The sequence below is a fragment of the Sardina pilchardus genome, chromosome 8 (assembly GCF_963854185.1).
Source record: "Sardina pilchardus chromosome 8, fSarPil1.1, whole genome shotgun sequence".
Taxonomy (NCBI): Eukaryota; Metazoa; Chordata; class Actinopteri; order Clupeiformes; family Clupeidae; genus Sardina; species Sardina pilchardus.
Window position 1 is genome coordinate 30882161 of NC_085001.1, and position 15618 is coordinate 30897778.

The 15618-nt window shown below is 45.4% G+C and overlaps 1 protein-coding gene across 1 annotated transcript; it reads right to left on the reverse strand.

Annotated features, from left to right (window-relative positions):
* Window positions 1-478: 478 nt before the first annotated feature.
* Window positions 479-8925, reverse strand: si:dkey-164f24.2 (uncharacterized protein LOC566607 homolog). The gene is made up of 10 exons (XM_062543564.1): window positions 8746-8925; window positions 5703-6416; window positions 3780-3833; window positions 2843-3289; window positions 2312-2380; window positions 1847-1993; window positions 1643-1744; window positions 1420-1464; window positions 1266-1329; window positions 479-1148 (listed from the first exon to the last, which is right to left on the reverse strand). The coding sequence occupies exons 1-9, from the start codon at window positions 8788-8790 to the stop codon at window positions 1279-1281; spliced, it is 1674 nt and encodes a 557-aa protein (XP_062399548.1). The 5' UTR covers window positions 8791-8925; the 3' UTR covers window positions 479-1148; window positions 1266-1278.
* Window positions 8926-15618: the final 6693 nt, after the last annotated feature.

Below are 15618 nucleotides of genomic sequence, written 5' to 3' on the forward strand. Positions count from 1 at the left end.
GTCCACTGCTCTTAGCAGGCCTGCCTACAGCCTAGAGAGAATTCACAACATGGCAGCTGGTCGTGCCTTGGACACATCACCCCTTTGTCCATTACCCCTCAATGGGTTCCAGTAACTGGACTGGTATTATAATTTATTCATATCTACTCCATCAACCACTTTGTTCCTCTCAAAGCAATTTAAATTCAGACTTTAGTTTGTGGTACATCTGTGGTGAAATAACCAATGCAATTCTTCCTATCTAGTAGCTAGTCTTCCCATCTCTAAGTATAATTAAACAACCATTTATTCAAGGCTCATATTTTATTACACCATTTCTGTGATCAGGCATTTCTTTTTTTTTCTGCTGTTATTAATGCATAGCATTGTTTCTGTTTTACAAACATGATACATTTGGAAGTACCAGTATCTTTGCATGAAAGCATTTGGTAAAATCAGCAACTCAACTCAAACTCAATAAATGAGAGAAAAGACAGGGTCAAGGTGAGATCTGTTTTTTTAATGAGAGCGAAAGAACCATTACAGCTCTGTCTGTTGTGGACCATGGCTTCCAGCAGCCATCTTGTACCAAATAGACTTGTTTACAAAAGGCAGGAGGAGTAGACAACACGTGTGGCCCGACAGTCCGACCCTCTCCAGCCCTGGCTCCGGAGAATGGATGCAGTTTCTCCAGTAGTAAGCACTGATGCAGGACACTCGCAGACATGACGAGTGGCGCACAGCACATATACATACATACACACCAAAGGGCTCCTCTCTTGAAATCCATTCAAACTTAAGGAAAAAGGCACCATTTGAAATAGTAAACGGGAGCCTTTCGGAGGCAGCTCTACAGTCCAAACTGTTTTTTACAAAAAAAAAAAGGTCAAAGGAAAAGATAAGGCAAATAAAAAAAAAACTGTTTCAATACAAAAATGGTCCAAATATGAACATATAAACTGTGATATTTCACCAACCGACAGCTCCAAGTATGCATTTTCGCAGTGTCTGCAAATATGCATGAGGAGGAGGACGCCAATTAAAGAGAGCCAGTATTCACATGAAAATCATGACATCTGTCTGAATCCCCTCTCCACATCCAAGAGATTTTTATGAGAGCCCACACATGAAAAGGCACTTTGAATGTAGATATTTTAGTCCATTGCGCACTGAAAGAGACAGAGAAAAATAAATTATATATTTGATATGGCTGTTGGCATATGGCCGATTAATTGACCTGGTTGTTGATATGCATGAAGACTAGGACAGGCTAGGACATTACTCACCACCACATCATGTTTAGCTCTCAATAGCGACTTCTGCTATGTGTCCATTTATGGCCTCCACTACCTGAGCACGGAGAGAAGCAAGTGTAAAGTTAGAGGCGGAACACATTTGAATGATGAAAGTCTTTATGTATACAGAATGTAAGATAATTACCGTCTTGGTTTCAATTTCCACTTCAGTCACAATTTCCTCTTTAGCCTGAAACGAAAATGAATGGTATGAATGTCAGTTATCGATTTACCACATCTAACACACACTGTCCATTAGAGGGACCAAGATAAAAGGATCTTAATCTACGTGAAGACTCAGGCCATACATCAGACTAATCTATTCTCTAGTGTTAAATGTATTCTGAAACTTTTGTTTGTAAAATTACCTTGATGACTTCAGGTGTTGACACAGGGATGGGTTCAGCAATAGGCTCTACCTCCAACTTCTCTGGTACAACCACAGTCTCCTCAACTGTGCTAACAGGAATCTAGAGAGAGCCGAGAAACATTTAGGAAACAGAAATGCAATGCAGGGTATGTATAGTGTGTAAGTAGGCAACATGCAGTATATATGCCAAATTAGGACTTACAGGTTCCTCAGGGTCAGCAGGTACAGACATGGCGGCCTCCACAGCAACAGCCGATTCGGTCACAACAAAGTCCTCAGCCATGGTGTCAGGGACAGGCTCAACAGGGGCCGCCTCAGCTTCCACCACAGCGACGGGGGCGATCTCAGCCTGAACACCGAAGGAAAAGCAGCCATTTTAACAACCAATCTTCTACTACAGACAAGCCCACCAATATATATTACACACAAAATCACCAACTGACCCACTATATGAGACTGTTTTATGTAATTAAAAACATGGACATGAACAAACGGGTTAAAACCAGAAATGTTTGCTAAGTAGGGTAATTCCATGGTCATTGTATCACTGAAGCACAGAAAATATCTTATTTATGAAGTATTACTGTAGAAAATACTTATTTATGAAGTATTTTCTGACTGAAAGACTGACTCCTACAAAATGTTAGGGAGGGATTATAAAACCTACCGCAACAGCCTCCTCAATCTGGGCAGGCACATCCTGGGGCACCTCTGGTTCTGGGACAACAGGGGTCTCCTACAGGAAAACATGAAGGATGTTAGCTACACATGGAACACGGTGTGAATGGGAAACACAGAGTATATACAGCTCAATAAATGCACACCAACAGCTGCAAGCCCTGAGAAAGAGAAAACTTAGGTGGAAGCTGTAGAGAGAAGGCGTGCGTATACAGGGCCAGAAAAAGAGACACTTTGTGCTCTGCGGCACAAAGAGAGAAGCCTTTGCCCCAAAACCACACAGCAAGGTTTTAGTTCAGTGCTCCCATGCAAAAAGAGGTGACCCTAGAAGCTGAGAGGTGTGGCAGTAAACCAAACAGAAGTGAAGAGTGAGAGGTGGCGACACAAGTTGTGCTGAAGAGGGAAGAGTGAGCAGCTCAGCTCAGAGGAGAGCGGTGAAGCAAGTGAAGCTGGCCTTAGTGGGAGTGCGCGCGGTTAAGAGAGGCCAGGAGCTCTGGAGAGTTAAGGGAGCCGTAGTAACCTCAGGAAGCTGCTCCGCTCCCGCAGGCTCGGCTGCCGCTGCTGGCTCTTCCGTCCGGACCTCCGCTACGGGCTCTTCGCTTGAAGGCTCCACCGCCGCTTCTTCCGCCTCGACTTGTTCGCTCTCAGTCTCGGCAGCAAGTTCTGTGGTCGCCGCGTCTTCGACAGCCTCCACGGTCACAGCTTCGGTCGTGTCTTCAGCCGACTCCAGCTCGGGCACGGCCACGGCTTCTACCGTTTCCAGGTCAGCCGAGGCTTCTTCGACTGGCTCTTCTGAAATGGTTTGGGCTTCATCCGCAGGCTCAGGTGCAGGTTCAGCGACAGGTAACACTTCAGCGACAGGCTCCGATGCGGCCTGCTCTTGTTCTTCAACTATGGGTTCAGGTGCAATCTCTTCTGGTGCTTCAGGGGTAAGCTCGCATGCCACCACTTCTACAGTCTCTGCCGTCTGTGACCACATTTAGACATGGCAGTCATTTAAAATCAACATGCCAAAAGAAATCAGCTTGTTTTCTTCACGTGCATACACATCAGTTGACTGCATGTAATGACTATCGCATTATGCAATGCTTTACTTCATTACCTTTTCCAAAAAAAACCTTTAGGTGTCTGCTCAACTATTTGCCACAATATGAAATGTTTTGTGGAACCATTTTTTTCCACAGATCAGTTTTCACAGTTTTTCTTTTTTATTAACTATTCTTATTTTTGTCATCAATTCATTTTGTTTTATTGACCCATATGTGCTATAATGAACTATGGCACATCCTAACTAATGCTGGTTGGCAGTCTTTACAACAGCCTCAAGGAAATGCACAAGAGTTTCCCTTGTTTTTTCCCTGGCAGGGTTAACACAACACACATTCACAGAGCAGTCTAATAAACAGTCCAGTTACAACAGGGCAGCTTTTCTGCTGGCCATGAAAACATGTACAAACCTCTATGGTCTCCTGGACAATGGGCACCTCACATGGAGCAGCTAGCGTCTCCACCTAGAAAAGCACAGCAAGAGGACAGGTTACAGTGAGTTACATAACATCCAATCATTGAAGCACATTCATACCATTGCCTACAAGCACAATCCTAATCATGGTCATTAAACGTCATAAAACAGGTTACGGGGGCAGTAGTGTCACCGTCTAAAACAGGTCTCTTAGTCACTTCTGCTACGAAACACATGTGCATTGACTGAATGTAAATGAGCAGTCAGACCTGACTGTGTGTGTGATATGGGAGAATATAGGGGGCATGTTACACAACATGCTGAAATATTACAGTTAATTGCATAACAGTGTTTCAACACACAGATATACATATAGATACCATCTATGCATGTTAACCATATACATCCATGTGCCTCATGTTTTAGCTGAATTGTGTTCATGATTACATAAAGGGCCTTTACATTTTACTGTTATTAAAAAAAAGTGAAAGCTAAAAGCTTAAAGGCCATATTTGGAACACAGCTAACACATGTGTATTCAGGGTCTTTGTTTCTCCACACACAGTAGGCATCAGTGCAGAGACAGCCATTATGGAACAAAATGTTCAACTCTTCCTTCCCTGGCTGCTGCCACCCCTCCCTCTCCCTCTCTCCCTCTCTCTCCCCCTCTCCTTCCCTCATCCTCCACTCCAGCGCTGTGAGCTCACAGAACATAATGTGCCCTGCGCAGCCAGGCGCACACACACACACGGACGCCAGCGAGCGCAGCGCAGCCACTCACAGGGACACACACTCAGCGCACACACACAGGGACACGCACTCAGCACACACACACACACACAGGGCCATCTCCATACTGGACCCTGCTCCCTCAGGCTACGGCACTGGTCAGAGTGCATTTGCCTATGCATTGTCTCGCACACAAAAACCACACACAAAAAGACACACACCTACACACACACATCCACACACACACACACACACACACACACACACACAAAGGGAGCCCACAAAGCCCCAGCACCCACAGATGGGCTGGCAGTTCAGCACGAGACACGTAAGGAACACTGAAGACCCCTATAGGAGCTCCTCCCTCTTCTATAAGGGCCAACACGTGCAAGACCTGGGCAACAAATCACCCACAAACCCCTGCTTCCTAGGACTACGCCCCCTTACCCCACCCCCTTCTCACTTACACACATGTGCACACACACATACGTGCACACACACACACACGTGCACACACACATACGTGCACACACAGATCAATCACACAAACCATAAAGCTTCGTGTGGGAGTTCTTTCAACACACACTTCCCCTCCCCCATACACCAATGATCAGTCACTGACACACACACACACACACTCGCTCTTAGCATGGGCCCCACAGGCAAACGGGAGGAGGGTGGGTAGGGGTGCGGGTGGAGTGAGAGCCCGAGAAGAGAGAGGAGAGGAGAAGAGAACAGAATGTTCTGTCTCCCATACACACACTTTCCTTAAAGACTGGGCCCCGCCCCTCTGAAGGGGGCGAGTGGGGTGTGGTGGACTCTCACCTGGGCTACCAAAATGGATCCCATCTTGGCGTCCCATTCTTTAATGAGCGCCGATCCAACCCTGCAGCTAGCCTGCACCCTCAGCCCTGCTCAAGTGTGGAGGAACGTGCTACACGTCTCCACCGAGTAAGCCAAGACTCCCAGGAGAAGTGAGGCCAGAGTTATTCTGGGAAGCCTGTACTCGCACATGCTCACACATGTACAGGCCATGACCAGCAGCACAGGCGTGCCTGACGCCATGCATGGCCATGTGGATTCGGCCACGTGTGCACCACAGGCCTACTTCGAGCTTGCACTTGGTAGCTGAGGCATAGGGACCAATAGCTTTCCATACAGTCACAGGAAGCACTCAAAAGACACGTACCTCTACTTCTGGAGCTGGAATAGGGGAGTCCTCCAGCACAACTGGAGCTTCTTCGGGTAATGCCGCCACAGGAACTTCTTCGACAACCGCCACTTCCTCAACAACGGGAGCAGGAACTGGTTCAGGCGTTTCCACCACTTCGGGCTCCTGAACCACTTCTGGTTCAGCCTCGACTGGCTCTGGAATCACGGCAACTGGTTCCACCTCTGGCTCTGGTTCACACACGGGTTCCAGCACCACGGCAACTGCTTCTGGTTCTGGTTCAATGACTGGTTCTGGTGCCACCGCAACTGGTTCTGGTTCACTGACTGGTTCTGGTGCCACGGCAACAGGTTCTGGTTCTGGTGCCACGGCAACAGGTTCTGGTTCTAGTTCTGGTTCAATGACTGGTTCTGGTTCTTTGACGGGTTCTGGTTCTACAGGGGCGGGTTCTGGAACTGCAACTGGCTCAGGTGCAGGGGCTTCAACCGGGGGACAGGCGGACACCTCTGGGACTATGGGCACAAGCACTGGGGGTTCCACTGGAACGTCTTTGACGAGAACAGCAGGAGGGGCGACGACCTCGATGATCTTTGGCTTGGGGGCAGGGGCCGGTGCCTTGGACGCCTTGGCTGGTTTGGCCGGCGGTGCCCCCGGGGCAGACACGGCCCTGAGCGCAGGGGTTCCTTTAGCTGTAGCAGCATACTGTTCCTCCAGTGCGCGCCTCTGTGCCTGCTGCTCAGAGAGAGGGGAGACAGACAGAGGGAGGGAGAGAGAGAGAGAGAGAGAGAGAGACAGGGGTTAGAGCCATTGTGATCTGCAGTGTTTGTAGGGGTGGACAGTGAGGTGTTATTGTGTAAGCTGTGGGACTGAGGGGCAGTGAGCCATGGGTGCGTGTGGGAATGGGAATGTGTGCGAGTGTGTGTGTGTTGGAGGCAGTGAGGTGTATGCCAGCAGTGCCCCATGCTCCGGATAAGTGTTCTGACAGGCTAAGCACCCTAGAATGCGACTATAATCACATTATAATCACCCCATAGTCTCATTAAAGTCTCATTATCATCACATTACAATCAGCCATCGCGCTCTACTGAACATCACTCCGGCAGGGCAGCCAACAGCAGACAGGGCTTGTGCTGTTTACCCGCTCTCTGTGTGTGTGTGCACACGTGTGTGTGTGTGTGTGTGTGCACGCCCCTTTGTGCCTGTGTATGTTAGCACTTAAGCCTGGATGACGAGAAAGCCCACATCAGCAAAGAGCTGAGCCCTCTCGGTCACAAACAGACAGACACTGGCAGATACGCGTGCGCACACACACACTCACAAACATCAACACAGAACCATCTTCATTAGACGGTATTAATGGGTGATGTTGCCATGGATGGGGACAGGCCACATGGGTGTGCAGCCCAAAATAACCAGGTTAAGCCGACGGGTCAGTTCATCCCTCAAGAGCACAAGGGCGTAAGTGTGGAAGGTATTTCTCTGGATAAGATAAACATGAACTGTTTAACTTCACAGTGGCAGGAGCTAGAAAAAGGCCCTCAACAAACACAAACAGGATTCCAATTTGTGGTCCTCACAATATAAAAATATGCTAGGTTTTAGTCAAACACCCATGCATGCACAAACCAAAACTTTCCCCATCTATTTATTCAACACAGAAAAGCCAAATTTAGAAGGAGAGGGCACATTAACTCCGAGGGAAAATAATCCACTGATCTAATTCGTGAAGACTGCCTAGTTCCACAGGAATGCGAACGTCCTCCGCCCTCCCCCACCCCCACCCCCTCCCCCTCCCCCCAATACACACACAGCGAAGGCAGCAGCCTAGATAAACACGGCGGTATCGGCGGGCGCGCGCACGTGAGGCACCGTGTACCAGAGCGTCCTACGGAGATGCTAGAGATGGCATACATCTACACGTTAGCCTAGTTATTACGCTTTTTATTTTTTTATTATTATTGTTTAAGCATAGGCTACTGGGGAAAGGTAACGCATTAAGATCCAAGGTAAAGGTATAAAGGAAACAATGGATTAGCCTGCGCTACATCCTGCAGAAATGTAAGAATAACGAATTAATGACATTCCCCTAAACAGCACACGCATGCATACAAACGCACTACGAGGAGACACAAGTTGAACATCGTGTTCCAAATCTGTTTTGAGGGGGAGGGGGGTGGGTTTTATAAAGCTGAGTGTGTGTAAAAGACTAAATGTTACAAATAACTGTTTCATGAATAATATTGGTTGAACATTTGCGCCAGAGAATCCATTGCAATCACCCACAAAGCTGTAAGGAACATCTTGTGCCAAAGAAACACGGGGTACACGAGGTTCAGCGGCCCTTTGTTTAACGCCAGTACAGCGTGGGCGCGCTTGGAGGCACACCCCCTCCACGCACTATCAAACGTGCAACCACATTTTATGGATATATATGATTAAATGTATAATTTCAACGAATATTTGCCTCAAACAAAGTAAAAACTACTCTCCACATTAAATTCACAACGTACAAAGATAACAGATGAAAAAATGCACTTTTGGAAAGGGAATTTTGCTGCGTCTTAACGCCACTTATTTCTTTAAAATGGCACACCCCATCTGCGAAAGTTCATAGAGTCTTTACGATTTACCTAGGTAATAATTAGCCTTGTTGACACCAGACCCTTCTCAATTGAAAGTGGATCTGAAAAAGGTTAATTGACTTACGACTTCCAGCAGGGGCGTAACTAGCAGTAAAACTAAACTTAAATTGATGCCAATGATGATTAACCCCTTACCAAATCGACGCAAACGTCTAACAATCTTGTAAACGAAGGTCTTAGACGCAAACGCAAAAATGATTTACTCAATTCCAAAGAAATACACGCCAAGCCGGACTTGTGATTGTCTCAGCGTGCCCGTGTTTTAAGAACATTGGAAATGGGCTTCAGTAGCCTCTTGGCCAGGCGGATCTGCAGAGCAAATCCCAATATTACCGAAAGTTCGTGTGGGTATTCCCAGGCTAGCTAATAAAACATTTCATACTTTTCCCAAAACAAGATTGTTGACATGTTTGCCTTACCACTCTCCTCATGCGGCGCTTGTTCTTCTTTCTCTTGCTAGGCATGGCTGCACGAGATCAGATACGGACCAGGAGCCTGGAAATCTCCGGGAGACCAGAGGAGATGATGGAGATTCGGGCAGCAAGAGGGCGACGTGCCGGTCGGAGGACCAGAGAACAGTGCGGAGCTGTACGTACGGCTTTATTTAAAGCACAGCTCATCACATATGCCCGTGCGGGTCTGTAGAGGCGGGAACTCTGTACCCATCACAGACCCCCTGATTGCAATTAGCATAAGTGGGCGTGTACGGGTTTTTTGTGTGTGTTACATAAGTGAATATCATGCGTGCGCTGCACGCGTGCATAGCCCCGCACCCTATATACCTAATGTAAAGCCCCAGTGTGAAGTGGCCAGAGCGTGGCTGGAGAATATATCCACACTTTACATAAGATCTGCCGGCCAAAACAAATTGTCCAAACATTTGTTCTCACAACATGATGAAAATATCAATGTCACTAACAGCATCCTTGCTTCTTTTCTTTGATCTTGTGTTAAAGATTCCATCAGACATTAAATGAGGAATAATGCAAAAAAAGGTAACAGCTGCCCAGTTCTCCTGTATCAGAAACATTTACAGATACCGCAAACTCACATGCATGTTCAATGTATGAGCAAAGGAACACACACACACACATACTGCTATCGTGATTTCTATTGATCATTGGCCTTGGCTTATCGGTCTGTGTGGGACTCCATGTCCTGCTCAGGAACATGCTGTTTGAGAATAGACACGGCCTAATCCTGCACAACCAACCCATCCCCCAATACACACAACACACACATACCATACAGAAATATACTACATGCTCTCAAAAGAGCTCATGAAGGTTCACACATATGTGTAAGATACAAGTACAGACAACACAAATTAACATCCCTGTGTAAACATTAACACTTCTAACATGAATCATAAGCACAAATTAGGCCAAAGCAACTCATTGCTACATTCACTCAAACCGGCAAACTAGTGTGCAAGTAGCATATCATGGCTTTAATGCAAATGGTAATAGATACAAACACGTGCAGACTTATTTGCTGTTACACACACACACACACACACACACACACACACACACACACACACACACACACACACAGACACTCTCACACACACTACTGACTACAGCAGCTGGGAAATATTATACTGCCTATATGATGTGTTTGTTCATATATTAGTTTCTTTGGTGGTGCATTAGGCCATGTGAATGTGACTTGACTCCCAGCACTCCATGGAGAGGAAGTTCAGAAGTCTAGAAAGGGGAGGGGAGGGCGAAAGTTAGGGAGTACGTGTGCATACATGTGTAGGCTATGTTGTGTTCAACTGTCATGATCCCTCCCTCCATGAACACACAAAACCTGCTTCTGCGCTCCGGCTTTTAGTTAAGACATGCACACACACACACACACACACACACACACACAAACAAATACACTATAAACACATACAAACACACACACACACACACACACACACACACACACACACACACTTACACCACTCACACACTTTCACATTACCAGGCTGTTGTCATTCCCATTTTGCTGAGTCTTGCGGGAACCTGACCAACAGGTGTGACTGAAGCAATCAACAGGTGTGATTGAATCAATGACCACCACCACCACCACCACCCACACACATTCACACCCACACAAAACACACACAACACACACAACACACACACACACACACACACACACACACACACACACACACACACACACACACACACACACACACACACACAAATAGAGGTATACAAAACAACCTCTGTTTTTTCCAGGTCCCTCCCACTGACTGACCCAAAACACCCGAGTGTCAATGAGCTTCTGTGACAAGTGATCAAAAGATTGTGTGTTATTATATGAATAACTATGTGGGTGAGTGTGTGTGTGAGTGAGAGAGAATGTGCATTTGTGTATGTCATGTGAGTGTTTGTCAGTCATGATAGACTTTTTTTTCTTTTTTGTTGTCACAAACAACTGTGTGTCTTGTTGTGTGTGCTGAGTGTGTGAGTGGGCAGTGGGGCTTGTGCTGGCCTTTGTCCACGAGGGGTCACCTATTTGAAGAATCTGGTTGTAATTTAATACTCCATGCTTCCCTTTCTAGAAGCACATTCTAAAAGGAACCTGGAGAGAGTATGTTCATGTGGAAACTCCAAAACCTTTACATGTGCATTACTGGACAACAACAACAACAACAATAACAACAACAGAGAGATGGTCAGAGAAAGTGGGCTGCACACTCCAAGGGCAGCTTTAAGGATTTTGGAGTGAGCCTGTTACTGCTACCCCCCCTCCTCAAAGGTTTTTGTTGAGCCTGTGTGAGTTTCAGAGGCTCTGCATTCCAGGAGATGGGGGTGGGTAAGGTCTTGGTTTAGATTACAACAACGAATATGCAAAATGCACAACACAACTACATGTGTATGTCTATTTCGATATGTTTTGCATGAGAAAATAGTCAGTGTGAGATGGCGAGGGATATATAAGGTAAAGTTTGCACAGGCAATAGCTAGAGTTTGTGGAGTTTATCACATGGGTAATGGCACACTGTCTGTCCTGCATGTCGCCTAGCACTGAACAGTTCGTTAGCAATGAACTCTAACTATAAATCAGGCATCCCCTTTCACCCTTGATTCATAACCTTAGGTAGCATGAGTGACAACCATCAATAATGGAACCAAACTCAGGTAAACACATCTGAGAGTTGTGTAACACCTGGAGGAGGCATAGGTGTTAACCAGCTTTTTTTTTCTTTCCATCAATAATATGAATGATGGCAAACTTGTAAGGAATGATCTCCTCCACTGTGAACAACAACTGGACTGCCATTTGTGTAGAGTTTGAACTAGAGGTAAGCTACAGCCATTGTGTGCTTTGGTCTTCCTGGTCGTTTCCCTGGAGACCACGAGTGCTGGAACCAGCAAGACGAGCAGGAAAAGAAAAGGGGAACATGAGCTCTTGTTTGACTCGGCCTGCTAGTGTGAGGAGACATTTGAAAACGCGTAGGGCCCCAAGTCTCCATACAGCTCATTTCAGAGCGCTGTTGAATTCATGACAAAGTCATGAGGAAGCTTACAGGCGCTAAACCTGAATGACAGAAGAATAAATGACCACTGTCAGTGTATAAAGTGTGAATGTGTGTTAGTTTGCTTGCTACTGATTATATTTGTTTTGACTTTTTCTTGAGCTTGATGCATGTAAATGAGCTCCAATGGACTTGATTTACCTATCTGGTTAGGTTTCTATTGCTTAAGGCAAAAAACAAAGTTATCTGTGATTGAGTCTGTGTCTTTCTTTGAGTCGTCTTCGGCTCCAGCAGGTTAAGAATGTTATCTGTGTGTGTGTGCAACCCCATAGAACGTGAGACCCTCCCCCACACGCACTTTAACTCAACAACCCCTCAAGACACCCACCAACCTCACACACATCCCTCTTTATGCTCTCTCTGCTAAGCACACACACACACACACACACACACACACACACACACACACACACACTCCTTTCCATAAGTGCACGTTAATGTTTCTCCTAGAAAGCACTGACCCACTAGTTCTACATTTATATTGCATGGACCCCATTGCCTATGTCTCACATCCCTCCCTCATAAACACACACTTTTACTGAAGATACACTTTCTGAAACATGCTGTAGTGCCGGTGTGAAGTATACAGATGCTGGCATTGCTATAATAATGTTGATGAGATTGTGTATATTGCTTGTTTCATCAACAATAGTCTTTAGCTATTATGGTTTGGCAGTTGCTCATTCACATTCTCTGCACAACAACAGAGATCCACATTGTCTTGAAACTAAATTTCCTGCTATGTGCCCAGGGCCATGTGCTCGGCTGTGTGTGTGTGTGTGTGTGTGTGTGTGTGTGTGTGTGTGTGTGTGTGTGTGTGTGTGTGTGTGTGTGTGTGTGTGTGCGCGTGTGTGTGTGTGTGTGTGTGAGTGTGTAAGTGATGAATGGCTGGTAGCTGTTGAGATGGGGGTCGGGAGAGGAACTTGAGCTCAGTCAGAAACACATGTGTCCAGAGCGACTCCAGAAATAAGAGATAGAGAAACCTTTGGCAATTTAAGGTTCAGATGAGCTCACGCATACAAAACTGCTCAAATAGTCGACAGGAAAGACTGAGCGCATGGACGAGGAGCATGCATGGCTGCATGTGTGGAAGTAAAGAGTTCAGGGGGGGGGAGGGGACGATGTAGATACACAGAAGAGGTGTTTATTTCCCTCTGCTATAGGTGAGGGGTTTCTCACAGCTGCCAATCAGCATATTTATCAAAAACAAAGACATCGCCAATGCAGCAGCTTTTAAGGGCATTACACTGCATGGGGCTATCCGGCACCTTCACTGGTGTTTCATTGAATAGGCTCACAACACCTCCAGAAGACTTAACAATGTCTGGCATCCCACACCCACCCCTCTTCACATTCAGTACTATTTTTCTACCAACAAATTCTTTAGCCATTCCTCTTTGTTGCTGTGGCCGTTTGTGATCAGATCAGGAAGATAACCATGTTTCCAGGGGACTGAATGTGTGAATGGAGGCATGAGAACTATGTCTCTGTGAATCACATTGGCAGCACATTTTATCAGTAGTGATCCAGTGACTTCATTATCATAAAGTTTAAAAAGTAAACATAATAACATTTCTGAGGTGATCGTGCTCTCTCGCTATTTGGCAGGTTCGATTGGGGGGGGGATACAATAAACTAATAATATTCTATGAATCAACAAGTGAGCAAAAAATCAGTGAAGCTTGAAAATGCGTGTTGGTGTATGAAGATTTTTGCTAAAGGGCTTAGGGCATTGGGTTCAGCTGTTGCATAAGGTCTGAAGGGGGTGTGGACCTTTAGGTGTTTGAAATTGAATAAGGTGCGTAGTAGCAGATGAAGTCTCGTTGATGCCTACTCAGAACCGCCTGGATCTTGAAACCGTGTTCTGAGGTCTAATTGGAACTGTCTGCAGAGCAGCACATGGAGCCAGTTCCGTGTTGGTAATGGAAAGCCCAAGTGAATGGTGTTGGCTGAATGCTGAAGAGGGAGGGGGTGTGGTGCAAACACAGGAACATGAACAAAGGCTACAGAGTAAAGTCCTAGTATAGCAGACATGGGTGTTGCACAGGGTTTTGTGTGTTCAACTGACATGCTGAGAGAATTTGTCTAACTTAAAACAACTAAAAATACTTATTTTTTTCTAGGTTTTTCCTGTGTCACTGCATGGACACGCATGTTTGGATATCTCTATTTTAACTTGAGCTTAAACTAATGTGTAATTGCAGTTGTGATGACACTAGGTCTGGATCTGTTGTCCCAAGGAAACCAATGCTACAGATTAACAAGTCACAACCATCAGCATTAGAAACGCAATCAATAAGCTAATCAAAAATGAAACGTTAATGCAACCAACTCAAATAGCCCAATCAAAACATAGTAGACTGTAGCACCTAAAGAGACTGTAGACACTGCTAATCACAGGGTGTAAGGTCAACTCAAAGGACACGTCTTTGTTCTGGCTCCATACTCTAGGAAAGTGACACTCTTAAAATGTACATTATTCACACATTTAAATTTTGAACCATCTGGGGTAATCTCTTATCGTGGTAGCAAGGGGATAGTGGGAGTATCCCTTCAGAGTGGGGGTTAATCATTTTGTCAAGGTTTAAAATTATTGTATACTGTATATAATATCCTCTACTATTGTACAACCAAGACCTGTGCACTTCTTACACTGAGAACATTCATTTGATGCCGAACATGAATATTCCAGTAATTATTGATTTGGCCTTCTCCAATACCATCTGAACACAGTGATTGAGCGGTTTGTTAATTTATACAGCCTTAGATAACTAATTTACTAAAGCCTGCAAAATGCCAACTCCTTCTTGAGGTCTTCCTCATTTATTCAACAATACCTCAAGATAACAGAAATGTAATGTATAAAGCTACAATAAATCAATGGCAAATTGGACAGCAAAAAGTTTAGAAATGTAACATTTTCAGAATGTTAAAGCTTCAACATCTACTTTTAGCAAACATGTTATGAGGCTTGTGATCAAAGAGGTGTTTGAGGATGGGTGTAGCCTTGCCTAGTGCTCCTAAAAACTATTGTTTTTTACAGTTCAGGCAGAGATTGGAGTCATGACATCGGCCTACAACTGTAGGGGCCGCCGCAGTGAAGACCACAACAGGCTCCTACTGTCCGATCATGTATCAGTCCTTGGTGACTAACGTCGTCTACTTCCCTCTGACTAGCAGCTGCTGTCTTCACTTAATAAAAAACAATATGACACCCCTGTAAGGAAAAGCGCCTGTCTTCAGCAGTTCTACCTCTTAAGCACTTAAGTCAGACAGGGCAAGACCACATGCTGACTGCAACAGCCCACCCCACTCTGTTACCTGGTTTAATCCACACAGTCCTGATTTGTTTTAATATATGGCTTTCTTGATTAAACTTATACCACTTTCCAAAGAAGTGTTCCATATGACTTCTTTCATTGATGTCCGATGTGGTAATTTTTCCTTACACATCTACAGAAGTCTCATTTCTCAATTGTCATTCTAATTGCCCTGATGGCTGGGGAAATGGTTTTGCTTGATGCGACTAAACCCAGACTAGTCTTTTGTTTCATTTGACATTTACAATAGTCATTTGGTTATTCAAACATGGTGGCCTAAACTCCAGCTGGCTTCCATTATTTGGTCCTTTTTCACAATTCATTTAGTTACAGATACTACACTATACTTTCATTCATTGTCCACTCATTGTAAATGTCACTGTTCACTAGGTTGTAACATGAGGGAGAAAAGGGCATTCACAGTAAAC